At 48.1% G+C, this 25257-nt stretch overlaps 10 protein-coding genes across 10 annotated transcripts; 5 read left to right on the top strand and 5 right to left on the bottom strand.

Moving 5' to 3' along the window:
• Positions 1-116: 116 nt before the first annotated feature.
• On the top strand, positions 117-2346 carry BDW43DRAFT_282137 (FAD-dependent oxidoreductase). The gene is made up of 2 exons (XM_032042599.1): positions 117-373; positions 431-2346. The coding sequence occupies exon 2, from the start codon at positions 765-767 to the stop codon at positions 2010-2012; it is 1248 nt and encodes a 415-aa protein (XP_031898547.1). The 5' UTR covers positions 117-373; positions 431-764; the 3' UTR covers positions 2013-2346.
• A 284-nt stretch (positions 2347-2630) lies between these two features.
• BDW43DRAFT_320706 (POT family-domain-containing protein) lies at positions 2631-4870 on the top strand (the record flags this gene model as incomplete). The annotated part of the gene is made up of 4 exons (XM_032049143.1): positions 2631-2634; positions 2828-3418; positions 3473-3613; positions 3692-4870. The coding sequence occupies 4 exons, from the start codon at positions 2631-2633 to the stop codon at positions 4747-4749; spliced, it is 1794 nt and encodes a 597-aa protein (XP_031898546.1). The 3' UTR covers positions 4750-4870.
• Positions 4871-6465: 1595 nt separating this feature from the next.
• BDW43DRAFT_282134 (ankyrin repeat domain-containing protein) lies at positions 6466-7781 on the top strand. The gene has a single exon (XM_032042598.1). The coding sequence runs from the start codon at positions 6511-6513 to the stop codon at positions 7447-7449; it is 939 nt and encodes a 312-aa protein (XP_031898545.1). The 5' UTR covers positions 6466-6510; the 3' UTR covers positions 7450-7781.
• A 376-nt stretch (positions 7782-8157) lies between these two features.
• Positions 8158-10312, bottom strand: BDW43DRAFT_312925 (peroxisomal copper amine oxidase; the record flags this gene model as incomplete). Its single annotated transcript, XM_032047470.1, has 2 exons — positions 8158-10151; positions 10204-10312. The coding sequence occupies 2 exons, from the start codon at positions 10310-10312 to the stop codon at positions 8158-8160; spliced, it is 2103 nt and encodes a 700-aa protein (XP_031898544.1).
• A 983-nt stretch (positions 10313-11295) lies between these two features.
• Positions 11296-12416, bottom strand: BDW43DRAFT_320701 (RTA1 domain-containing protein; the record flags this gene model as incomplete). Its single annotated transcript, XM_032049142.1, has 3 exons — positions 11296-11891; positions 11947-12195; positions 12269-12416. 3 exons carry the CDS (start codon positions 12414-12416, stop codon positions 11449-11451), a joined length of 840 nt encoding a protein of 279 aa, XP_031898543.1. The 3' UTR covers positions 11296-11448.
• A 968-nt stretch (positions 12417-13384) lies between these two features.
• Positions 13385-14499, top strand: BDW43DRAFT_320699 (RTA1 domain-containing protein; the record flags this gene model as incomplete). The annotated part of the gene is made up of 3 exons (XM_032049141.1): positions 13385-13657; positions 13709-13957; positions 14030-14499. Exons 1-3 carry the CDS (start codon positions 13510-13512, stop codon positions 14497-14499), a joined length of 867 nt encoding a protein of 288 aa, XP_031898542.1. The 5' UTR covers positions 13385-13509.
• A 3314-nt stretch (positions 14500-17813) lies between these two features.
• BDW43DRAFT_282131 (uncharacterized protein) lies at positions 17814-18453 on the bottom strand. The gene is made up of 3 exons (XM_032042597.1): positions 18399-18453; positions 18312-18346; positions 17814-18229 (listed from the first exon to the last, which is right to left on the bottom strand). The coding sequence occupies exons 2-3, from the start codon at positions 18339-18341 to the stop codon at positions 18098-18100; spliced, it is 162 nt and encodes a 53-aa protein (XP_031898541.1). The 5' UTR covers positions 18342-18346; positions 18399-18453; the 3' UTR covers positions 17814-18097.
• Positions 18454-19151: 698 nt separating this feature from the next.
• On the top strand, positions 19152-20580 carry BDW43DRAFT_282127 (Zn(II)2Cys6 transcription factor). Its single transcript, XM_032042596.1, has 2 exons — positions 19152-19340; positions 19432-20580. Exons 1-2 carry the CDS (start codon positions 19272-19274, stop codon positions 20563-20565), a joined length of 1203 nt encoding a protein of 400 aa, XP_031898540.1. The 5' UTR covers positions 19152-19271; the 3' UTR covers positions 20566-20580.
• A 1700-nt stretch (positions 20581-22280) lies between these two features.
• On the bottom strand, positions 22281-23278 carry BDW43DRAFT_301627 (SDR family NAD(P)-dependent oxidoreductase; the record flags this gene model as incomplete). Its single annotated transcript, XM_032045086.1, has 4 exons — positions 22281-22356; positions 22417-22747; positions 22811-23133; positions 23190-23278. The coding sequence occupies 4 exons, from the start codon at positions 23276-23278 to the stop codon at positions 22281-22283; spliced, it is 819 nt and encodes a 272-aa protein (XP_031898539.1).
• A 266-nt stretch (positions 23279-23544) lies between these two features.
• On the bottom strand, positions 23545-25044 carry BDW43DRAFT_136179 (phytanoyl-CoA dioxygenase family protein). The gene is made up of 3 exons (XM_032038263.1): positions 24753-25044; positions 24313-24688; positions 23545-24263 (listed from the first exon to the last, which is right to left on the bottom strand). Exons 1-3 carry the CDS (start codon positions 24955-24957, stop codon positions 23912-23914), a joined length of 933 nt encoding a protein of 310 aa, XP_031898538.1. The 5' UTR covers positions 24958-25044; the 3' UTR covers positions 23545-23911.
• Positions 25045-25257: the final 213 nt, after the last annotated feature.

The following is a 25257-nucleotide window of genomic DNA, read 5'->3' as shown; positions in this document are numbered from 1 at the left end:
TTTAGTTCAAAGAAACTAGTTAGGTTTAATCTAATCACGAGGTGCAGCAAGACTAGTCTCGGTTTCGATGGCCATGAGAGGGGCGGTTTTCTTCGCTGTTTCCCTGCATATCGTCTCGGCCTCGTACATCCCCTGGCGCATTTGCGTGAATTGCTTGCTGAATGCTCTGCATGACAGTTCTCTTACCCTTCGGCTGTGATTTACCTTGCCCGATCCCATAATGCCCCCCCCGACAGCCGGACATACGATGACTACACGGTGGGGTAGATCTATGCGTTACACATCACCTGACATAAAGGCAAGACAACGAAAGCAAACACCACCAGATCAGGCAAGCATTGCGAAGGGAATTAATTGCCTTGGGCATGGCGTGGTATTGTTGACACCACCACGCTTGTTGCCAACACTGACTCGTGGTCTAACTATCCAGGCTATCTTCGACACAGTGCGGAGTATGGCAAGAGTTGCGATGTTATGTTTAATTCTGCTCCGGATGCTGCGTACGGATCTCATGTTATCGAGAGTTAAATATCTCCACGTTGAAGCCCCAATGGTCTCAGTATAGCGTGCGTGTTGTTAAACGATCACTACTTGTCTAGCGGTGTTCACATTCCTTGGATATCCTCTTTGGCTAATCAAGACGAGGCCTTTGTCCCGCTGGCCAAGCTGTCAAGCTTTGCCAAAGTTCATGGTAAGACTATCGAATATTCTCAACTGAGAAAAACCACCCGGATCGGAAACGCTTAGCGATCGATCATTGTGAAATGGCGTCACACAATTTCAACGTCGCGATTATCGGGGCTGGCCCGGTGGGCTGTCTACTTGCTCGCCTGCTCTTCAACATCCCAGGCGTGCGGGTGGCGATTTACGAAGCAGAGACATCGCCGCACTGTCGAGGACAAGGCGGGACGCTCGACTTGCATGACCAATCCGGCATTGCGGCGCTAAAGAAGGCGGGGCTCTACAATGACTTTCTTCGCCACGCTCGCTTTGACGGAGAGGCCTTGTTCCTGTGCGACAAAAAGCTAACCGGATATGTGCAGTTTGCAAATCGAGGATCGGTCAGCAGCAGCCGTGGTAGCCCGGAGATCGACCGAGTAACGCTTCGCCAAATATTACTTAATAGCCTGCCACCGGACACAGTACACTGGGGTTGCAAACTTCTGAGAGTGTTAGATGGAACCGTGCTCCAATTTGAGCACGGCACTGAACAGGGATTCGATCTGATCGTGGGCGCAGACGGCGCCTGGAGCAGAGTCCGTCGCTTTCTAACACCCGACCAGCCGTCATTCTGCGGTATCTATGGCCACCTTTTCACCATCCCTGATGCAGCTCACACCGCTCCAAACGTTTCCAAACTGGTCAACCGGGGCTCCCTTTATGCGTATTCCGACGGGAAGTCACTCATGGGACAACAGATCGGGGATGGTAGTATCCAGGTGTCTGTGTGGACGACCGCAAGCCAAGACGATGATGCACTATCGTACGTGGATGATGACAGCCGGCGCCGCCAGATTGCCAGTCAATTCAGTGACTGGGCGCCGGAGCTCCTCGAGCTCTTGGCGACCGGTAGCGAATACACAGGGAATCGACGCATTTACACGCTTCCGGTTGGGTTCCAGTGGCCGGGTTTTCCGAGCATAACCTTGGTTGGCGATGCAGCCCATCTCATGCCTCCGTTTGCTGGGGAAGGCGTGAATTTGGGGTTTGAGGACGTGATGAACCTTTCTGACGCTATTCGCGGCTTCCTGGACAGCCCAAATGGTACCCTCGACGAGACGCTGCGTACCTACGAGAAAGACGCTTTTCAGAGAGCGCGACGGGGTCAGGAGTTGAGTGTGGGTGTAATGCGCGATATGTTCTTTACCGCTGGAGCACCACGTGCGGTGATCGAACGGTGGATGCTCCGAATCATACGCTATCGGGCTCATCCGTGGGTGTTCCGGATATTCTATCCGTCCATTGCTGCGGGCGTTTACGGCTTCTATTTCCTGTTTAAACTATTTCGCTAGATTCGTTCATCTGTATATGTTTGTGCTTTCTTAGCGTCGAGCATTACTACTGGCTTCCGGAGGTCACTGTTCCTTTTGCATTTCCCCGTTAGAATATTATATGCACGGACAATATACCGCATTCAGCCGAGACAACTCAGGAGGGAACTCGTCGCCTTGCAGCAAGAGTAAGATGTTTCCATCTTGGCAGAGGATCGGCGAGAGATTGTGAGCCATTCCACGTAAGATTTCAAGTCGACATTAGAGTCCCAAATAAAATCCCCCTTGCCTCCCACTTCGCATTACTTCGCTGGTCGGTGAATGCAGCGGACGGACTTCCTTCCAAATGTTTCCGACTCAGTACTGAGGTTGATTTCTTTTCTTTGGTTTGTGCCGTGGGTCACTCATCATCTTCAGGAATCATGTCGCCATTGCGGGTTTCTCCACCCATGTCGTGCGACGCCAAGACAAAGCTAGGATAGATATAAGAGTGATTCAATGCTCCTCTTTCGTGATTTTAAGCTGGTGGGCACTTAGTGCTGCAATTTACTATACGAATCGTAGGCTGCGTTGCCAATCACATCATCGCCACCAACAATGGCATACTGTTAGGGTTACATCCTAGCCTTTTTACCTTGCATGAGTAGACCACGAGTTAATGTATCCCTCCCCCACCACCACCATTGCAAGAGGCTATATATACTTACCGATACGTATTCTCAGCCGTAGGAAGGCGACTCGGAGTTTCTTTCGGTGTAGTCGCTACCAAGCATTTCAATCGGATGGGTCAGTTCCAACTGTTTATCAGAAGCGAGCCTGAATTAACCCAGTTTTAGCTCCCCAGGACTCACTAGTCACGAACTCCCTGAGTGGAGATAAGAAACCGCCGATCACTGTCTTCGACGAGGAAAAAGCCTCGCCTACCTCGACCGAGGCCGTCTATGATGCCGACCAATATCTGGGTCAAGCGCCCACTGAAGAAGAGCTGAATACCCTCCGGAAGGTCCCCGGCCCTGTCTCGGGATCTGGATATTGGTTATGCACCGTTGAATTCGCAGAACGTGCATCCTATTATGGTTGTACTTGGGTCTTCCAGAATTTCATTCAGTATCCTCTCCCGCCAGGCGGCAATGGCGCAGGAGCATCGGCCCCCGGGTCGGAAAAGCCAGCGGGCGCATTGGGTCAAGGATTACAGATCTCGTCGGCACTCACATTGCTGTTCAAGTTCCTGGCGTACTGTATTCCCATCTTCGGCGGTTGGTTAGCAGACTCAAAGCTCGGTCGCTATAAGACAATTTGTATCGGTGTAGTTATTTGTGGAGTTGCGCATATTATCATGGTGGTCGGTGCGATTCCGAGCATCTTACAGGCTGGCCATGGCATGGCTCCTTTTATTGTCAGCTTGATGATTCTCGCAATAGGAGCTGGTATGGATCTCAACCTTGTTTACCGTGTCCAATGGAGACTGACGAATTCAATAGGAATCTTCAAACCGAATATTTCCCCGACCGTGATGGAACAAGTCACATTTAAGCACCCCTTTATCAAGACCCTGAAGTCCGGTGAAAGGGTCATTGTCGATCCAGAAACTACGATCCAGCGATTGACTCTCACATTCTACGGTAGGCTTATATGAACCTGTCTCTACAAAGGTGTTGATGACACTTTGGCATAGACTAATCTGATCGCTATCCTGGCAGCTCTAATCAACGTGGGTGCCTTCTTCGGACTGGCGACAAGTTACTCTGCGAAGCGCGTCGGATACTGGTTGGCCTACTTGCTTCCCGGCATTATTTACTTCTTGATGCCGATCATCCTTGCACTGGTCTACAAGAGAACGATCAAGTCACCCCCGCAAGGCAATATCCTGGGTGACACCCTACGCGTAATCAAGCTAGCAATCAGAGAGAACGGCTTCAGCAAGTTCGGATCGAGGGCTTATTTCGACTCTGTGAAGCCATCAGCACTTGCAAGCCGAGGCGTCGCATCCTACAATGGGAAGCCAATCAACTGGAGCGACGGGTTCGTAGACGATGTGCGACGCACCCTCGTAGCCTGTCAGATCTTCTGCTTCTACCCAATTTACTACCTGAACAATGGAGGAATCGGAAGCATAACCAACTCCCAAGCCGGATCAATGACCACAAAAGGCGCCCCAAACGACCTGGTCAGCAACTTCAACCCACTCACCATTATCATCGCCTCCCCAATCCTAAACTACGTCGTGTACCCATTTCTCCGTCGACACCGCATCGAATTCGGCCCCATCAAACGAATCACCCTGGGCTTCATACTAGCCGCCCTAAGCTGTGTCATCGGCGCCCTCCTCCAATGGCGTGTATATGAAACCTCTCCATGCGGCTACCACGCAACAGAATGCGACATCGGCAGCGGCGTATCCCCCCTCTCCGTCTGGGCCCAGATCCCCATGTACGTCCTGCAAGCCCTGTCGGAACTCTTCGCCGTCGTCAGCGGCTACGAGCTGTCGTTCTCGCGGTCCCCGAGAAGTATGCGCGCTTTGGTCGTCGCTCTCTTCCTCTTCATGTCGGCCCTCTCGTCTGCCATCAGTCAGGCAGTTATCCCGGCGTTGGTCGATCCGCATCTCATCTGGCCATTTGTGGGGACGGCGGTTCCGGGGGTGCTTCTTGCGGTGGTGTTTTATTGGATGTATCGAGATCTAGATAAGGAGGCGTTCTTGCGGGAGGATTCGGATATTCAGAGGGATATTTTGTCAGAAAACGAAAAGGAGACGAAGTGATGTTAGTGCATGACTTTGGGATGGGCTTGGAGTAAGGTGGTATTTTGGCAGGCCAAGTTTCATGATGGATGGGTATGGCTTCTCTGCTGTCTTTGTTGGCAGTATTTCAGCATAGCGAAATATTAATGTATGAATTTTATTATTCGACATTAGCTACATATCGGCAATGGACTAATCCCTGCGTCTTTATTCATGTTAGTTATATCTCTACCGAAGGTATGGAGAATGGCGAAAAGGCATATATGGAGGAGCCATATAGCTATGATATGATAATAAACAATTGATAAGTAGACCTCCAAGCCAGATGAAGGGAGGACAGACCGACAGAAGAAATGGGGAGACGTGCGGTCCACCGATTATGCCATGTGACCATTAACGTCCAGACCTCTAGACGAACACAAGGACGAATCACTCAGAATCATTTTCAGATATGCGAAGGGGAGTATGAACAGACACCAAAGTTGATGCTCGTCAATTGGGGTATTCATTTAGTGCTAGTTTGCGCTGACGCTGGCGTATTGAAACTAAAGGATATACAGTCTACCTCACCATTCGGAAAGTAAGGATAGGTCGAGGGTCCGCTCCTCTACCACTGTTAACACTTTCCAAGAACCTTCTACGTAGGCGGGCCTGACCACCAAACCGTGAGGAGTGGCTTCCGAGAAAGTCGATCTGCATGCTACACAGATCTGGAACCATGATGACGAGATAGCGCCGTCTGCGTTCTGAGGGATGGGCGGAGTCGATCTCTATGTGCAACGTCGAGTCCTATGTCGAGTCTAATCCCCGCTACTTGGTCACCGATACGCCCGCATCATCTAGTGCCTCTGTGAGAAAATTTTCTAGTGGATAAGGAGATTGACTTCGATCTAGAACGCTGAAAGTATTGGTGTGGCAAGTTTGATAGCTTCCGGAGAGTTTTCTGAGACATCATTTCCGTCTACGTTCGCAGTTGGAAATGCCCGAAACGGAATCACAGAGTCAACCTATCTTCATGGTTCTCTGGCCACCCAGTGTAACATTACCTTAGTCTATGACCAAATCCTTCAACCTACAACCCCAGTTTGGGGAGGTATGAGGCGGATGCTGCGGAGCAAGACTCCTGCCATTTGAACCAGCTCATGGAGCCCAGCCAGTCAGCACGAGTACCATCGACTAACATGCTCTGACATGCGCCACTTTTCACGACCTTGTTTCCATAAAATGTAATCCCTTGCCTAAAGCAGATTCTTCACAACCTCCGGATGGGGAAGAAGATGTCATTTTATCCACCTCAGCCAGCCGATGCATACCATGACATCTGACCGTAACCTAGAACGCTTCCCACACTTCCGATCCTGGACAGACCTATTCACTTGGACGGTCACGACCAGCTCTAGACCACGATCTGATTTTTGGAAGCAGCAAAGTCCGGAGGTAATGTAACCGCGAAGCCATGGTTACCGTCGTTCATCCTTGGGATATGATATGGCGAGCATGGAACAGAGCAGCTTGTATCATCGGGAATTGCGTCAGACTTGCTGGCTGGACCTTTAACGACGCCTTTGTCTGTAGTATTGGGGATGGTGTACGACGTCAACGAGTGTTCGATTGAGGGAGTCGATATCCACATCGGATCGAAGTTGAGGGAGGATGTTCGAACATTTAAGGAGCTATCTTCAGGACTCAATTGAATATCCATCCTCACAATTAAGAGAACTTCAAGCAATATTTCTCCAAAGGAAATTCAAAACAACCAGGCCATTATCCCTAGTCTTCATTATGCCTTCCACCATCAGACAGAACGGCCCAGCCTATGTCACCAAGCCCGTCAAGGCTGGAAAGACCGACAAAAAAGACCCCAGTGTCTGCGGCCCGCTCTTCGTGGCAGCCATGAACGGTGAAGTGGACCAGATCGACAATATCCTCCAGCAGGACCCCAAGAAGGTTGACGAGAAATGTGACGAATGCGACGGGTACACTCCCGTTATTGTCGCAGCCATCTATGGCCAACTCAAAGCCGTGGAACGTCTCTGCCGCAAGTGGAATGCCAATGTCGAGATCCGCGATGCCAACAGCTACACCATCGTCAAGCTTGCCCTCGACCAAAACCATGGGGACATCGTCGACTGGCTGATCAAGGAGTACCCCAAGATGATCATCACGGACCCACGTCATCCAAAGGGAGCGGAATGGCTGACCGCCCAATTCTGGAAGATGTGGAACAATATCGAGGAGGAGGCTAGCAAGCCTCCAAAGGACGTGTTGGACCAGCTTCTCAAAGGCCAGCTGAAGCCCGATACTGATCGGACTGTTTCGGAAGTCTACTGGGAGCACATCCTGCTTCGATACATCGGTGATGTGCCCCTGGATATTAACCGGAACTACTCCACAAACTTAAGGATGGCATTTTGTGGAACCTTTGATCGCACCTTACACGGTCATGAGGGTATCAGAGAGTCTGCTAGATTGCTCAATTTGGTGTTGCCGACGACCCAGTATAACATCATCGGCACGCATGTGGCTCCCAAGGGCCAGTGGGTGACTGAACGTTGGGAGTACCATAATTATAAGGACAATCTTCAGGTCCTGGATGGAATTGACACTTTCCTGATTAATGAGGATGAGGGCAAGATTGAGGTGATGTTGATCAACTATAATGTCTATAACTTGGAGTGGATTGATGATCCGGAGCGCCCTCGCCCGAACACACGAGTTTGATTCACTGCAGTCCCTCAGGGCTAGAGTTGCCCGATATGGATGTGCGCTGTGTCATATTCTGCGTTGGGCTGAGAATGGTTTGGAAAAGTTTTTTTAAAAAAAAAAAGATTTATTTGTTGATTTGTGTTAGTTTTATCTCGTGACCTAGGGGGTTACTTGATGTTTTGTTAAGAGTTGTCAGACAAAAAACACCAAAAAATAGGAAAAAAAAATATTGTTGTAGTATGAGTGTCAAAGGTCTAATTCCCAGCCCGCGTAGATATACATAGGCAAATTATGACTGTAATGCATTATGACCCATCACCTTTAATAAGTTTGGGGAATTATCAAAAGGAAGTCTCATGATTTCTAAGTAGGAAGGTTGGATAAATATAGTAGGCGGTTTGCTCTTTCTGACGGCAGGATCTTTTAGACCTGCCAACCACATGATCTGCCTGGCCTGACATTACTGGCTGATTCTCTAGCTCCGTTTTTCCGCTTTCCTATATAGTACTAGCATACTAGCACCGGAAGCTAGCCCGATCAGGTTAAAGGGAGGCCCTTTTAACAATTCCTCAAATTTGACCAGACGCTCTATCGAATGAAACATTGTCTTTCCTTGATTTTATTTACATCGTAAGATACACGAATTTCGAGGCGCTCTTCATTGATGTAATGCAAACTACATATCACAATTGTTTATATAGTCCCCAATGCATCCCTCAAAGCCTACAACCTCGACTGATCCCCCGGTTTGCTCCCCACGCAGCATGACGTGGAAAAGGCATTGCGGGACATAGTATCAACGCAGACCGACGACGGAGGGACCCAGAGGCCGGGATTCTTCTGGAAAAAGTTCGACGCTCTCAACATCACACTCACAGGCTCAGCCGGCATAATAGGGAAGTCTTCCGTTCGCGGGAAATGAGTCAAGCCGAACTGGATGTAACAGACAATATCCGTATTCTCGATCGATTCGTTTCGCTGCGCCCAGTCAAGAACTGTCTGGTTATCCGCATGGTTTTCCCGACCTGTCGACTGGCATACATAGTCTCCTGCGGGAAATATTTCATAGTCTCTGTAGGGAACAACCCACAACGGCTTGCGGGCGAATGCGGCACGCTTGTAGACGATGCTACCTGGTTTGGCTAACAATGGTGGGCATGATGTGTTGAGGATTTTGAAAGCAACGGGCTTTTTAGCAGATGGATTGATGGAGCTTGGATTGACGATGTCCCACGTTCGGTTGGTTTCGTAGCAGTACTCTGCGGCACCTTCGAGTGATGTGCGCAATGGCGTCTTCTTGCTGTAGAATCCGTTGCCGTAAAAGTTTTGAGTTGATCCTACCGGATGATCGGACGGAACAGCGTCACTCTGAATGACTGAGTTGTTCGGCCCGTCCACTTCTGGGTCGATACGCAATGAGAAGATGTGCTGGTGATTCTGGGCGTTGATTTGCGGCGCCACCTCCGTGCCGTACGGCGCGGCTTGTTCGGTGGGATGCATGGGATACGTATTTAGCATGCCAGTGAGCTTCATTTCCAGCTTGTAAGTACCGTCCAGGGTGAAGGTATGGTAGAATCCATATTCGTAGTTAGCTGCAGTGATGATTTGAGAGATAATGAGCTTCCGATCGCGCGCTGAGATCACCGTGCCGTCCCGATAATCTGTGTGCTTATACAGGAGACCATTGTCCTCTTCATGAATACATATCGCGTTCTTAACGACCGCCGCCTCGCCACTTCCAAGGGCCATCACTCCGTCCAGGTAATGAATGGTTCCCTTGCAATCGCAGCCCAACTTCAAAGAGTTGCTCATGAATCCGGTTCCGTACTCGCCCACATCAAATGCATGCTTTCTGTGGTGCGGCTTGTCGGGACAGCCGTAAGGCACCACCATCTCAACCACGCTGATCCGGTTGAACAACGTTCGTTCACGGTCTTGGTAAGGATCATGAGCACGAACGTCTGAAATGACGATACCCTCTCGGTAGTTGAATCCGACGTGCATCTTGTAACCTGCCCAAGAAAGCTCATTCCCCTTCATCTGGAAGGATACCCCTTGCGGCTGTACGATATCAATAGGTTTCAGACGGTCATGGTTGTACTTATCTCCGATAAAGTGCGGAAGATAGTTGTGCTCCGTAAGTGGCACTGCTGTTCGTTCTCCATTCACGTAACGAATATCGACACTGAGAATCTCCTCTCGCTCGGTGTCGGCAATAACCGAAAAGTCCAAAGGGTGAGCATATTGGTTGTCGAACTCCGAATTCCGGTAATACGCAAGACCCTGTTGCAAGCGTCGCTCAAAGCCCCATCGCTCCTCAAAGCCGATTGCCCATGCATCAAAGTAAACCTTAGACATGTCGGTGATGCCGATGCCCTTGCAAGCCTCGATAACGCGAGAGTCTTTGCGTGCAATGCCCTCCAGTATATCGAGGTCCTCGAGGGTGAGAGTGGGCATGACATCATTGACTTCCTTCCACTCTTCTACCTTGGAGTTGGTCAGGTTGACGACTGCTTCGGCAATCTTCCCCGACTCCCGGTCAAGGACAATGGAGAACGCGCGACGGTCCGGACGTGGTCCCTTCCCCTGTTTGAAGGCAACATATTCTTGCTTTCGTGGTTCTCGCAAGGTGATGCAGTTGAATTTGAGAGACTTCGGGCTGGCGTACTCGCGGAGCAATGCTGCCGCGACTGGGATCTCAGCAATAGAGAGTTGGTCTGTTACACGGTTAATGATCGGATTCAGTTTAAGTATTGTGGGCAATCATACCAAGTGGGTGAGGGATTCCTTGACGGATCAGGGCGGCTGCCGCAGCACTGTCGTAGTCTCCCTTACGAAATATCGTGTAACCTGGGATTGAAGTTGTGTCTGGAGCCATGGTGTATTCTGTGTCGTTGTACAGGGTAGTAGAGAACCAAAGCAAGTTCTATCCGGAGTGGAATTGACCTTTATATAGCCTTCCGGACGAAGGTGACGTCCTACGATCGCGTGAAGTTTCCCAATAGAGAAACTGAGGTCTCGATCCATGATGTTAAGAGAAGTTCGCCTGAAGTGACTAACACTGTTCTGGCAGTCCTAGTTTCGGGTCTGATAACTGTGGAGGAAGGACCTAGTGTGACATCTAGAATTTTGATCTCACACTTCCTCATTGTACATTATGGGATGAACGGCCAATCATGGTGGATATGCCAACCCACAATCCGTAAGTCGGGGGAGAACCCTGGATGAGCCAGGACTTGCCCCATTCAGCGACGATACTAACCTCGAATAGAGGAAATGATATGATGGATATTGACTGTGGTGGAGCAAGCAGTATTGTCGTAGATTCTTTTTCCCTTGTTGACTATAAGCTCTACCCAACTCAAACTGGACGTTATAGTAGATGATGTTATCTCGATATCTATTACTGAACCGTGAAAACGCTATTAGGATAAACATTAAACCTGTAATGTCGGCAAATAAAGGGGATCGTGAACCCCTGGTACCATGCATGCATGAGAACGAAAATATCCCCAGAACACGGCCAATTCAAATTCGTACTGAACCATGGCAACGGTGCCATGTGGGCATTCTTTCAAGATTAAGTAACAGCATCTCCGTTGTGCCATTCCCCCTCTAGCAAGTCCATCCGAATGGCGCAACTTGGCGTCTCGATAATCAAGGGCCGTTGGTGGAGACTTTCGCGGAATTGGTAGCGATTGGTTGGTTAACGAAAGGCATGTCGGCATCTTGATATTGATAGAAACGTTGTGAAGGGACCGTGCGGGATTCTTGGCTTTTGGTTGCTGAGTAAGCACCTCGGCAAGCATCCCCAGGCACCAACTTAGACCTCAGCGACCAATTTCTTGCTAATATCAGAGACCTGTCTTCGCGACTCATAACCATTGTCTGTTTAATCACCACATTTTATCTAAACCAAACGTCATGCTGCATAAATCGGTTATCTATAAAGGCCACCCGCGTGTCTCTCCACCCTCATCGTTAGAATCCGATCTCAGAAGGTGGTAATATCGATCAAAGGTTGCCGTACTGATTTGTATTCAACATCTCAAGGTCTGCACCATTATCCACCTTTCTAGAAGATACAACCTTGCTCGGGTGCCACCAATTGAGGATGATACAGCAAGCTAACATTAACGCGGCATCGAAAATGTAAATGAAGGCCTCCTTACTCTGGAGATAGCCACTGGTGCCTTGCACGTACTCGGCCACCCGGTAGATCGATCGGATCATAACTAGTATACTGGCCGAGTAGAGGACCTTCATGTACTGATTCCAAGGAACCTCCATGGCCACCATGTGATGCATAGGAGTGCTGAGCATGCGACGATGGAATACTACCGAAACGACAATGAAGAATCCGAAGAAGATAATTTGGATAAACAGGCCCCCGATGATCATGTTTTCTCCTAGCTTCACTGAGGCCTGAGACGTGGCTTTAGCCAGCATGCCGCCTCCTGTATACTATTATCAGCAACCTCCTTCTTTGTCTCTCGCTCAGGGTTGGCATACCGCCGCTTTGTACGAGGAAGGACAACACATCGCCGGTAACGAAGATCTTGGTTAGCCACGACGGGCGGATCAGGGAAACAGAGCCGGCGTTTAGCATTCGGATAATGCGTCCAAGGATCATGTATATGGATGCGGCGAAGAGGGCCGGTGCCAGAAGGAGGAGTAGGCTCTGCCCAATGTATGGCTTCATTGTCCAATCTGGTGTTTCGGTAGAACTGATATATCTACATAGGTAGCCGATCGCTTCAACTATATCGGGCAGCATGCGCGTTAGCAGGCCAGTATAATGTGTAAATGCAAATAGTGAATGGGCTAAACACACATATCCCACCAATGACGAATGGCGTGAGGTACCAGGTTCTTGCCCGGACCATCTGCCAGATGTGTATAACGGTCGTGAGTCCAAAGACAGCAGCAAAGCTAACTGCTGCGCCTCCAGAAGGTTCATAATGATAGTATTGGTATCCCATGGTTCTGTTTGGGTAGGAGGAGGACGTTGGTGCCTCTCCGATAGGCTATGCGCGGTTCCAGGGGAGACAAAATTGAAGCTCAGTGGCAATTCAACATGTACAATGTTAGGTGGGAAGTGGGATAGAATATATGAGGGGACAACAACAATACCAACCAAGTCTGGTGCACTGCTTCGATGTCCTGATCCGTTTTGTTTACTCTAAATTTGGGTATTCGTTGAACCATAGACCACGCCGAGAAAAATGGGACCGACCCAGCGGAAGACGTTTAGTTTAGTCCTACTTTACCAGAACCGGTGCTCAGTACGAAGTACGATAAGCTCATTAACATCTCCACCTACCTTGGTTAAGCCACTGGTAATTTCGAAGCAATGGATATCACCAGCAATCCAATAAGGGAGCCGTGAGCTCCGGGCATTGGAGGCACTGCCACTCATCTATTTGATCTCGATTTAACCTCCCCCAACCAAGCCACAGATTTTTCATTACCTTGTACTGATTGCTTGTCTCAAGAAGAGACCCACGTGTAGATTTTGCTGATGAGGCTAGCAGCTCACACTACGAATTGCCGGAACCTTGTAGATTTCCAAATAGGAGCAGATACTATATAGACATATATCCAGATTACCTACCTAGAAAAGACCTCTCCAGTAGCAGATCATGCGTGTATACTTCTCCCTCGGCAGTCTATGCATTTACACTGTCATTAGTCTACCAGTTCCTTTCCAATACATCCCAAGACTGGGAATGTCTGTTCAGACCAAGAAAGAAAAAATGTTTTTGGCTCTGGTGGCAATTCAGGGACCGAGCGCCTAACGTCCGCTTCAATGGGTAAAGAATACGAGAACGGGAGATGGTGTGGGTCACATAGAAATTAAGCCCACTAGGTAGGTGATCCGTTCCGCGTAAAGAAGCACAGCGGTGATAACTATATTTTCGTTCCTATTACCTTGCTAGGAACGAAATTTGCTCCATATTGGATGCTATTTAAAGTGCCCCCTTCTCCCCCGCTGGGAGCTAGGGCATTATCAGACACTATCAAAGACCACCACACCTTAGGTCAATCTTCGTCTCACGAACCAACCATCTCAAAATGGAGTTCACGTTTTACTACTACACACCTTCCGCTGCGGCGGGCGGTATATTCGTCGCACTCTTTGGCTTGGCTACCATACTTCATCTCTATCAACTACTCCGCACCAGGACATGGTTCATGATCCCCTTTGCTATCGGCGGAATTCGTAAGTTGTGACCTCAAGAGCACGGGCTGAGCCAGGCTGACTTCTCTCCAGTCGAGACAATCGGTTATGTTGGTCGTGCATTATCATCAAAAGAAGCCCCAAACTTCACCAAGGGTCCCTATGTCATGCAAAGCGCCCTTATTCTCATCGCCCCCGCGTTTCTCGCAGCTAGTATCTACATGACCCTCGGCCGCATCATCGCCATGCTCCAGGCAGAGAGATACTCGGTCATTCCCCTCCGGTGGCTTACAAAAATCTTCGTTGCAGGCGATGTGCTATCCTTCTTGATGCAAGCATCTGGTACGTTGACCATATTGGGTCTAATCCATGTGGCCCACGGCATTACTCAGAGTCAAGGCTAAAGATCTCCAGGCGCCGGCATCATGGTCAAAGACTCCACCGATCCGGCCACAGGAGAACACATAATCATTGGTGGTCTCTTCGTGCAGATTATCTTCTTCGGGTTCTTCGTGATTACTGCAATTGTTTTCGAGCTCCGCATGGCCAAGAAGCGTATCGGCGCTTCTGCCGAGCTGGGTCGCATTTGGCGCCGACACATGATTGCGCTCTATGTGACTAGTTTGCTGGTCTTGGTCCGGTCCATCGTCCGAGTGGTGGAGTACTTGGATGGATATGATGGATACCTTATGAAACACGAGGTCTTCATCTATGTCTTCGACGCCTTGCTGATGTTCATAGCGATGCTGGTCCTCAGCTATATTCACCCCAGTCAGGTCAACTCTCTCTTGGATCGTGGAGAACAATATTTCGAGAACTTTCTCGTGAGGCGCAAATTTGCTCCTACCAGTACGGTTGAAATGGTGGTCGACAGCCAGGCCTAAAGACATAAACCTATTTAATGTCTTCATGAGTCATGTCTTTCTATGACAGCTTTCATTTGTAAGGGTTGATACCATTATTTATACACATGTCGGGGCGCATACTTGTTTGTCTACCTTTTTGTATCTATTCTTGCTACTATTGTATGGCCAATTAACTCCCTACCATCTCGGAGGAGCCAGTTTATATTCCAAGACCAAAATTCGTTAATATTGGACAGCTCTTCGGTCCGTTAACATCGTAATTGCAAAATTGAACCTGAGTATTACACTTCAAGCCAGGCCCCAATATCCTGCAGTTTTCCAGTTTTTTCTTGAATAGCACCTCTGATCTATAAGATATAGCGATAAAATTAAAATACTGTTGCGTAACACTAAGCTTTCAATATCTCAATATCTTAAAATGCTCTCATATTTTGGCCAAAAACTAATATTTTCGAATTGATATTTGAAGGAACTCTACACGTTCTGATAGAGTTTAAATATACATCGTACTTATTATTTTGTCAGGGTCCGTTATGTATTTATGTTACTTGTAATACACGACAGGATAGGCAGAATTACACAATGCTTTTTATCCTTGAAAAATGCCCTAAAATTCTATTGTTCGAATGGAAAATGGGGTGAGTTATGGGTGTATTCCATACGCCAATTTGGAGACGAGGTTCCATGACGAACAGCAGATTTCCTTTCGTCACATTTTTTTAACCCAGTTCTCTATGGCAAGAATTGGCCCGCTACGTCCATTGCTTATGTCTAAGGAAGGTCGCTAGAACTACTTCCCTGTACATCCCCTCTTGGATGACAGATTCTGCAAACGGTACTGATATAGAATAGCAAATTTTTAATGACAACTAGAATTCTTAGTAGAAGAATAGGCTTTCATCTATGAAATACGGTGAAGTAAGGCTAAGGAACTGTCGTGTCTGGTGGGTGGGCCTCATCCCCGCTGTCTTTAACACGGAGACTTGTTGGCAGTTGCTTCGGGCAGAGTGCCATGTTGCTTATAGTAATGTCGGTCACGGATGCTGAAGAAGGAAAGGAAACCGGCGAGGCTGCTGTGTGAAATGAACCAATATAAATTAGCACTTTCCTTTCCCTATGTAAAACTCCTAATCAAGGTATAGCATGTAACCAGATATAGAAGCGCATACCACAGAACCAGAGCCAACATGACTATAATGGCTCCCAATGCACGGCTACTGGTACTACGGGATCCTGATGTTCCTATTATGGTTATAATGAACAGTGCGAACCAGAACACCGTATCAATGATATTCAAAATCATGTTTGCTTTGCAGCTCGCCCATCGTTTGAATCGCGCGGCGTGAGCAGTGACGATCTGGTATGCCATAAAGACTGCTGACTTGAGGCACTACATACGTGGAAATTGCATTGTCAGCTCCTAGCAGCATAGAAATAGTCATTTTCTTCCAGTTGATAGTGTGGAGTCACTCACTACTGCGATACCCCATGTGTTGCTTCGTGATGGAGGAGTACCCTTGTCTGCAACGCGTGCGATAACAAGGATGAAGGTCAAAAAGAGCAAGGATGCGATGGCTATGTGCAATCGGAACTTGATTTGGGGATTATTCTCGATCGAGAGATTCATTGTAGCCCTGAGGGAGAGACTTGAAGGAATATCGACCAGACGCGATGAATGAGAAGTTGGAATGATATGCACAGAGGACGATAACTGGGATGCAAACGCAAGCTACATACCACGCTGAAAATCGGACCTCGTCTTTTAAGATATATTATCGAAGATTACGGTGCCTAGACATTATACTCCGCATGTCGTACTCGTATAGAGACCGTGGCCAAGGCAGCCACATACATAGTCCTGTGCGATATTTCCATTTTCCTTGTCCAGTACGGTAGAGAGTACCGCTGAACATATCATTCTGATACCGGGGTCGGCCATGTGGAACGCGAATCGAAAGCAGAAATAAGCTCGGGCCAGGTCCGTTTACCTGGTGGGTCCTTCGCATTCGTACCGTTAGCCCTAGTCGGCGACTAGACCCAGAGGCTCAGAATAAGCCAAACATGCTAGAAATGGCACCTAAGGTTTTCTGTTAGGCTGTTTCGATAGTTATATTAATTTGCCCTGAGGCCTATAATAATTGTTTTGAATATTATCTAGATATAAGCTGCCTATTGCCCCTTATACGCCCAAAGTATTAGAGAACTTGAAAGAATTAGGGCCTTTGCGGTCTTACCTCGTAGGTTAGTTTCCAATAAGACTGAGAAATCATATTATACGCTTTTACACCCCCCAAGCCATGATATGCCTGACTTGGGGGGAAGATCTGCCCCTGCTGGTTCCCGTTAGCTCATCCGTACGGGGAGCTCCCAGTCGACTTAGACTACCTGGGAGGAAGGCAATGCGGGGGCTGGTGGGATCAACAATCGAAGAGCCCCATGGCCAGCTCGCGATCCAGCTGGATAGATTGAGGGGAGCGGTGGTGCGTACAGAGGGTCTCTGGGGTGTGTCTGGGGGGACGGGGCTACGGCTGGGGTCAGAAGTTAGCTCGATGGCACTTTGTTCAATTAATTTTAGGGTCTTTTCGTTTTTTGGTACATATATGTGCAAGTATGAAGGCAAAATTGTCAAACCAACATTCTATAGACACCGTGGTTTTCAGCAAATAACAAATTACATAGAAGAATGCGCCATACCTAAACCCTAATATGCTTCCCTTGCTTATCGGTTCGACCATCGAAGGCTTCCCGACTCAGTATTCGGCATCCGCAGCGTAAAGCCCATCATACTATTTTGAATGAAAATGTGCTTGAGATCGTACGTGTTCGATAGACTGGCCTGGAGAAGGCTGTATTTCCACACGGTTGACTTTTTAAGAAACCGATAAGAGCAGCGGAAACCTCAATCTGCGAAAACCTCTACCTTGGACACAGCTGCGGACCATCTCCCCAGGCGAAAAGTGACTTGAGCTTCTCTCGAGAGATTCCTTCCGAAAACCTGTCCGCCTCCTGCCGTAGCCATCCAATGGGCTCCAGGCTAGTGGGTCAGGGCTCTATTGATCAGGATCGCTATATATGGCAACGGTATTTATGTTAACGACCGTATCCTTGGGAAAGACAATTTCGTGCTCGGGCAACAGTAGAGTCTGTTCATTGATGTTTATGTTTCATATGATACCGGTCACGGCGCCGTAGAGCCGAAGTGTCTCATACCGTGTATATTATTAGAAGACCGAATCAAGCGGTCTAAGAACAAGAATCACTTACTAGGATAGCACGCAGTCGAACGACGTGAGGAAATATATGCTTATGTTGTGGGCGATGATTGAAGACAGGAGATCTCCGCGTGGGTTCTGCTTTATTGAAGCCCTGAAGGCTTCCACGAATTCACTCAATAGCTCGCCCAACGGCTTACAACTAGTCCTAGTTCTGTGTATATGCTCCATCCCGCGACGGAGTGTGAGCGGACTTGCTATCACGTTTAGGACCACCTCTTGGTGCAATTGACAAGCTGCAATGTCCGCCACCAATATCTCTCCGTTATCTTTGTCAACTTCGTCGATGTTAAGGCATGCTTTAAAAAGGATGTCTAAGCTTAGCGTCATCATGTCGAAGTAGATTATGCGTCAGCCCACTGCTTGACAGTGGTGAAAGCGGGTCTCGCCGATTGAATCCAAACTGCCTCGTGCATCATCTCATTAAACGCCCGCGTGTTCAGTTTACGGTGACGTTTCCAGTCGTCCCCTTCAGTCTGAAATCTGTCAGTATCTTAGGATTGGTATGTGGTAGTGCAAATCGCAAGGAGAGAGAATCGAAGCGTCGCGGTTTCGTACCGAGGCTAAATTTCGTCCGAAGGTGTTCATTTCACCTCAGAATTTTGTTTAGTAGCCACTTTAATTTCCTTGAGAGGAGTGTAATACTCAGAAGCGGGCTTGGGTTTTGCAAGTCTTTCCACCGAGAAAGCACCTGCTTGCGATATCGCTGTCTGCGACGTACAGTTTACATGTTGCTGGTGTGTCCAGAATACACATCTTTCCGTACTCGGCGTGAACAGCGAACTTTTCCTGTAAGCTCGCTTTTTCCTGAATATGTCACATGAATGTGAGGCAAGTAATGTAATACGAAGGTATGTCGCGGTCCAGTATATACCTCAGGAACGTCGATGAAGGTCTACGGGTCGAGGTAAGGCTCAGGAAGATGAGCAAAATCCAGTTCCTCTGCCCGTTTTCAGTTCTGATGCCATGGCCAACCCACGTACAGGCACCAAGCTACTCAACAAATATCAGAGTTACTGGCATAAACGACATCTGATGTAGATGAGCGATGGCAGTAAGTGGCTATATCTAATGGGAGGAGAGGCATTCAGATCAAGCGACATGAAGCAGGACGACGCTATGGTGGATGTTATCGACCTGAAATTCTGGCCACAAGGTTAACACCATCGCATCTCCTTACCTCGGCAGAGCACAGAATGAGCCACAGATCGAAGCTATGATGGTTTTTTTCCTAGACAGAGGGAACCATGTGGGACCCTGTTATCTCCTTCTATTTTCCATAAAGCAGCTGTATGGGTCGAGGTGGGTCTTTTCCTTCGTACTCGTATCGATTACTATATGAGGGGCTTCTTTACAGGCCAGAAACAGATATAATACTCTGCCGGTTAGGCCACGGGCGGTAAGTCAGGCGGTGAATGGCGGAGTTCTCTTTGGGCCTTTTTTTGTCTTTCGGAGCAGAAGATGAGGCAAATCACATCGCCTGATCTAGTTGTGTATCACTAGGACAATGTGCCGCTCATGCCTATTCGTCGACCCCACCGGAAATCTAGACATGGCTGTAAAGCATGTAAACAGCGGAGAGTGAAGGTATGCACAATCCCCAGTTGGATGCGTATATAAAAACCTCGTATGCCAACCCACCCCTAACTGATTTCCCTTCTAACATACATCCCTTTAGTGTGATGAGGTGCGACCGACTTGCACAAATTGCCAACAACGCCAGGAGGTTTGTGATTGGGGCACAGACACGCCCTTCATCTGGGCTGGAGAGGGTAACCCCCCTCGACGACGACCCCGGGGTAGCAGGAAGATATCTTCCAACAGTCAGGAGGGTGCGTTGCCATCACCAGATACCTCCTTTGACCTCTTAGATAGGCTCGGGGCAAATGGTACAATCTCCAGCCCTAGTCCAACTCTGGATTTGAATCAGCTCCGGCTTATCGTCCAGTGGCAAGCCGACACGCACCGATTCTTCGCGCGAAACGAAGAAACCAAACGTATATGGAAGGTATTACTTGTCGAGGAAGCGCTGAACACACCATTTTTAATGCACGGCATCTTGGCTGTGTCCGCGCTGCACCTTTCGTTATCTGAAATTGAACCACAGAAATCCTTTTGGTTAGGGATAGCCACAGCACACAAAGGCCAGGCACTCCCGCAATTCGTTCAAAATCTCCAAAATATTGATGTGGCAAATGCTAAGGTCATGATGGGCCTCTCTGGGCTGGTGGTTGCATTTGCCTTTGGCTCTGCACTGACCGGAGTTGCTGACGCCGATCTGCCCTGCCTAGATACTCTGCACAACGTATTTGTGCTGTGTCGCGGAGTCCAGCAGATTATTAACGCAGGCTCTTCTTTACGAAGTAGTAACTTTGCCCCTATGTTCAACCCTACACCACCACCGATCAATTACCCCGAGCGTGCCAAGGAATCTCTCGACCACCTCGAACAGCTCAACGCAGCTCTTGGGACAGGCAGAAATCATGATACCGCTACATACGCACGTATGGTTGACGAATTAAGAGCACTTTCAGTCCATACATATGCTCAACCAACCTGTATGATGCTGGCCGTGGGGTGGGCCATCCGAGCAACTCCCCAGTATCTCCAGTATATGCAACACAGAGAGCCTTTCTCCTTAGTCATTCTCGCACATTATTGTGCCTTTTTACATATAGCGCGAGAAAACTACTTCCTTCAGACTTGGGGAAGTTGTGTCCTCAGGGAGATCTATCAACTTCTGGATCCCATGTGGAGAATCCATATCACGTGGCCCGTCAGTGAAATTTTTGGGGAAAGTATAGCTTTATGAGAGCATGCCCTTGTGTATAGGAAAGGATTGGCATGGAGCGTCTATTATCGTCTATTATCATAGAATGCGAACCACTTTTTCTATATTCCTTCTTTCCTACGATTACAGTACACCCTAAATCGCTTGACCGAGACATAAATTCTATCTCAGACGAATCAAAGTAAACTTGAGTTACCATAAATAGTCCATTCTGTGAGCATACAACTCTAGAACAGTCCATAATAGAGGACACGGGGGAGAAGTATTTAAAACATGAGATTCAATTTCCATGAAGAATTATTTCGCGAAATCTACTGTTTATCCTCCGGTCTTTTCCCGCGCGCTCCACATTGTACGTGCCTTAAAGATACTCAGGCAACGAACATTCCGACATGGGATGATAACCCTAATAGTGCATTCTTTACAACATGAAAGAAGCCCCATTTCAAGAATTATTTTTTCCCTATATGATTGAGTGGGTTGATGGAAGGTAAAACTCCCTTTTTACAATAATTGAAATTCATGAAATAATAATACTTGAGAACTATTTCGTGTAAGTATTGCGATTAGAAATGCTTCTACACCCTTGTCTTTCCCACGGAATATCGACACCAGGTCATCTCCAGAAATCACGAGGCCATAGGGATATACAAAATGGAGAATTTTAAGAGATCATATCATAACACTGCTTTTATGGCTCTGTAGTTCAGAATCAGTGGGGACAAGGTTGAATCTCCGCGGGGCGGGCGAATTGTTTATTCCACCGGGGTTCGCTTTCCGCGCGGATTGATAGGCCTAGAGAAAGGGTTAGGGTTATCGTTAAAGACAGACTAAACCGTGGGGTTTAGGAATGATATTACTTAATGACTTATGTGAAGACTAGGAGGATCTGGAGGCAGTGTAGAACAGAGTAACATTCCTTTGCTAAATGCAATCCATGCTGGAAAGTTACTGCTGCCGAACTCCGAGGAGATATATGATGCGCAACTACTAAGACAAAACTACAAAAAAAGCCCATGGGAGATTCGAGAGGTTGCATCCGACAGGGAACTCCCAAACTTTTGGGCTGGCTCTCTCCCTCCTCGGAACTCAAACCCTCGATCCCCACGCGGGTACCAAATAATATCGTCTGTTATCATGAAATGAGGATGTGAGAGCCTGGAAATAGAAGAGGCCCGACGCGCTATATGATACAGACCTAGTTGATCTCTGACGGGATCGTGTGCCTTATCTTTTAGTAAGTATACCGAAGAAAGCATCAACCAGGTTCACTACCCAACCGGGAGCATCCGGTTGAGACATCTTCAATGAGCCGGACTGGGCCCGAACACACAGTCACCACGTCGGGACTCGTGGTCGGGATGCGCATTTCATGGGGTTAACCCATAGTGGCGATGAAAGCATTAATGACCTCGAAGAGGTTGCGGAGAAGAAACACGATGAATCACGCGAAAAGATGTGGAGTGCAGATCTAGTCAAGGTGCGTAATGTGATGACCAAGCAAATTGGGAGGAAACTTACTGCATATAGTTATTGCACGATTTAGCCTCGAAAGATCAACGACAGAGTCAACTAATAGTGGCGGGACTAGATGCTGCTCTACCGTAGACGTTTCTCCTTGGCTTTTCTCTATCGTACGGCCTATATACTCGTGATTCTATGCCAGTGATTGCTTCTAATCATGGTGCCTTTGCTATATAACCGATTGCGCTCCACCGCGACACTATTGCCAAGGCCTAAAACAATAACAAACCACCGGTCCCACTTAGAACACTACCAGTCAACCACCGTGACTCCTCGGAGCAGAGGAAGCTATTTATGCTCTTAGCATCAGGTTTGCTATTGGTACGAAAGCTGAATGCAAGCACTTACCTCACAAGAGGTGCAATGTCTTCGACCTCCCCCATTCGTGCCTCAGCCGGTGTACTTTCGATCATTGGTTGCAATGCTCCCTTAAATTCCGGGGCACTGTTATGAAATTGCTCGGTGGCAATCGGCCCTGGGCTTACACAGTTGACAGTTATTCCATGAGATTGACCTAACTCAGTGGCCCAGACCCGCGCAAGCGATTCCATGCCTGCCTTGCCGGCCGCGTATACTGTGGTTTGCGCAACACCCATTCGGGCTGCCGCGGATGTGATCAGGACCACTCTTCCACCCCGAGGCATGTGTGGTACTGCAGCCTGAGTAAGGAATATCGGAGCTGCGTGGTGAGAAGAGTAAACATTGTTGCATGTTATTTTGTTAGAGGTCTCATAGTACTTACCTTTCAGATTCACGCCAACTAGCTGTTCGAAAAACTCCTCGCTAATGTCTTTGAGATACGCATCGTCTCCATTTCCGGCATTGTGGATTAGTATGTCAATTGCTTTGTTCGGACTTGCCTGCACAGCCGCGTCGATGAGCGCCTCCCGGTCTACCGCAGATGTTATATTGGCTTGCACTATGATCCCTTTCCCTCCTGACTCTGTTTCTTCGATTGCTCGGGAAACCGTGATTGCTCCGCCGTGGGATTTCTCACTGGTATAAGTGATGATAACAGTCGCACCTCTGCGGCCTAATTCAATAGCAATACCCGCACCAATGCCTCTAAGATCTGTCAGTCATCCGACATTTTTGACCGTAAAGTAGAAGCAACAATATACTTGGAGGAACCCGTTACAATGGCGACTTTTCCAATTAAATTTGGGGACAAGCTTGGCAACTGCCCTCGGCTTTGGGTGGTTTCGCGCATAATTTCTCTCTCAATCTGGTAAACGGGTGGAAGCCTGATGTGTCTGGAAAACCGAGAGATAGCATAGGAGAATTGGAAAACGACAGGTGTGGTAAATATAGCTCGAGCAATTACAATCTTTTATGTACGTACATTTGTCAGGTGGAAGTAAGAGTAAACGTCAATCATTCCTAGAATATCCTTTGGTTGGTCGGTTGGAAGCATTGCCGTACTGGGTAAGCGGGCCAGCCACCTGAGGTGGCGAATGTAACCCTAAGGGGACATGAATTCATCGTCTTGTTCCTCTAGAACCGACCCCCTCAGGATCCAGAACATGCGTAGCCGTGGAGTTCCGATGGTCCAGAAAACGTCATAGCGCGTGTACCTGAGGCGGGGGATGGCTCTTGCGTTTGCATTCCAACCTATGGAGAGGCGATTCATGCAAGGGTATGTATCTTGTAACGATCATGCCCAGAATTCGGAGGACCACATTTCTATACTCTTTTTGTTTAATTTTGCTGATTGTTCATCTTCATATCGGAGAACAAATGCTCTTCATAAGATCGCCATATATACGTTCTAAGGCTTTGCTAATCTGTTTCCATTAAAGAATGCCCACCATAGCTAAAATTACCCAGGTTCAAAGCAAGTCCTTTAGAAGTCAGTGGGTCTCGTGTCCTTCAGGAGCTCCGGCCGAAGATGATAAATCGGGTCCAGTTGTTCGTAGTATCCACAAGCCGGATCGCTCATACAATACCCCATATACTCCTGAATCTCGCGGTCGTAGCTCCGCGCAACATCCTGCGGCACAGCCAAGAACTGATTCTCCTCCTGACGCAAGAACCCACGCGTGATGAAAGTGGCAAATGCCAGGCGATACTCATCTTTTGTGACGTTCGAACCTCCACCATGGAAGGCAGAGGCCAGCATAATGAATCCGTCTCCTTTCTCCATATCAGCAAAGATACATTGATCAACTCGTGGTGGAGTATCGCGATCCGTCCCCCTAGAGGTTGTCAGATTTGAAAGTCCAGCCCCGTCGGTTTCGGACCTACCAAAGGTGGCTCCGAGGTATAAACTGGGTACCGCCATTCTCCTTGGTAATTCTTGTACCAGCGACGAATAGTCCAACGGCTGACTCGCGATCCATGTCACGAGCATCATCCCATTTGTCGATCTCTGTATGATAGCGATGAGCGATGTAATCATCGCGGTGCAATGGTTGTGCTTTACCACCAGGGCCAATTCGCATCGCTGTACATGAATGCACGTAGGGCTTTGACACGGACTCTTTCTTCTCGTCTCCCCACCAGAACCAGCTCCGGGTAGCCAAAAAGTGCTCGCAGACCTTACGGAAAAGGGGGTTCATGACTTGTGTCTTCGTGTACGTTGGGCTTCGTGCAATCAGTGAAGGAGCCCTTTGGGTTTCGGCTACGGTACAAAAATCAGTCCTAGATAGTTCAAGGGCGCTTCTAGGCACTAATGTTTTGCTTACCAGGAAAAAACTTGCCGTCCCATTGCATGTCACTCTCTAAGCGATCCTTTACCTCGCTGAATGCCTTATTAACGTCTTCTTCCGGGATTAAATTCTTCACGAAGACACCGCCATCACGCTTGAGTAAGTATAAAATAGCCTCTAGCGGGGTGTCCTTGGAGACCTTCTGAACCTCCTCCCCGTACTTGGAAGTATCAAACGACATATTTGATGATCTGAAACTGGATATATCAGGTATAGGATCGTAACCTTTTTTGGCTATATTCTTTAGAGGCGACAAAATGAATCTCTTATATTTTGTTTCTTAATTATAGTTACCAGGTGGGGTTCTTCGCATCCAATATTGTTCCTAATTCAACATGCGTCACCATCGTGGCAATTATTTCGTGCGGGGAAGCTGGGTTGATTACCCAAACGAGTAATACATCCAGCCGGAAGCTGATTGGCGCGCACAGTCCCCTTGCTTCTTTCTTGATACTACTCTTGTATACTTCTCCTCAGGGCA

This window comes from Aspergillus alliaceus (assembly GCF_009176365.1).
Source record: "Aspergillus alliaceus strain CBS 536.65 unplaced genomic scaffold BDW43scaffold_33, whole genome shotgun sequence".
Taxonomy (NCBI): Eukaryota; Fungi; Ascomycota; class Eurotiomycetes; order Eurotiales; family Aspergillaceae; genus Aspergillus; species Aspergillus alliaceus.
This window is presented reverse-complemented; position numbering and strand designations above follow the sequence as displayed.

Bases quoted from the DNA above. Each gene is read 5' to 3' on its own strand.
- BDW43DRAFT_282127 (XM_032042596.1), top strand. From the start codon at position 19,272: ATGCCTATTCGTCGACCCCACCGGAAATCTAGACATGGCTGTAAAGCA. The intron at 19,341-19,431 runs GTATGCACAATC...ACATCCCTTTAG, and splicing joins GTAAACAGCGGAGAGTGAAG to TGTGATGAGGTGCGACCGAC.
- BDW43DRAFT_282137 (XM_032042599.1), top strand. From the start codon at position 765: ATGGCGTCACACAATTTCAACGTCGCGATTATCGGGGCTGGCCCGGTG.
- BDW43DRAFT_136179 (XM_032038263.1), bottom strand. From the start codon at position 24,957: ATGTCGTTTGATACTTCCAAGTACGGGGAGGAGGTTCAGAAGGTCTCC. The intron at 24,689-24,752 runs GTAAGCAAAACA...TTTGTACCGTAG, and splicing joins GGACGGCAAGTTTTTTCCTG to CCGAAACCCAAAGGGCTCCT. The intron at 24,264-24,312 runs GTAGGTCCGAAA...GACAACCTCTAG, and splicing joins ATACCTCGGAGCCACCTTTG to GGGGACGGATCGCGATACTC.
- BDW43DRAFT_282134 (XM_032042598.1), top strand. From the start codon at position 6,511: ATGCCTTCCACCATCAGACAGAACGGCCCAGCCTATGTCACCAAGCCC.
- BDW43DRAFT_282131 (XM_032042597.1), bottom strand. From the start codon at position 18,341: ATGAACACCTTCGGACGAAATTTAGCCTCG. The intron at 18,230-18,311 runs GTACGAAACCGC...GACAGATTTCAG, and splicing joins TCGGACGAAATTTAGCCTCG to ACTGAAGGGGACGACTGGAA.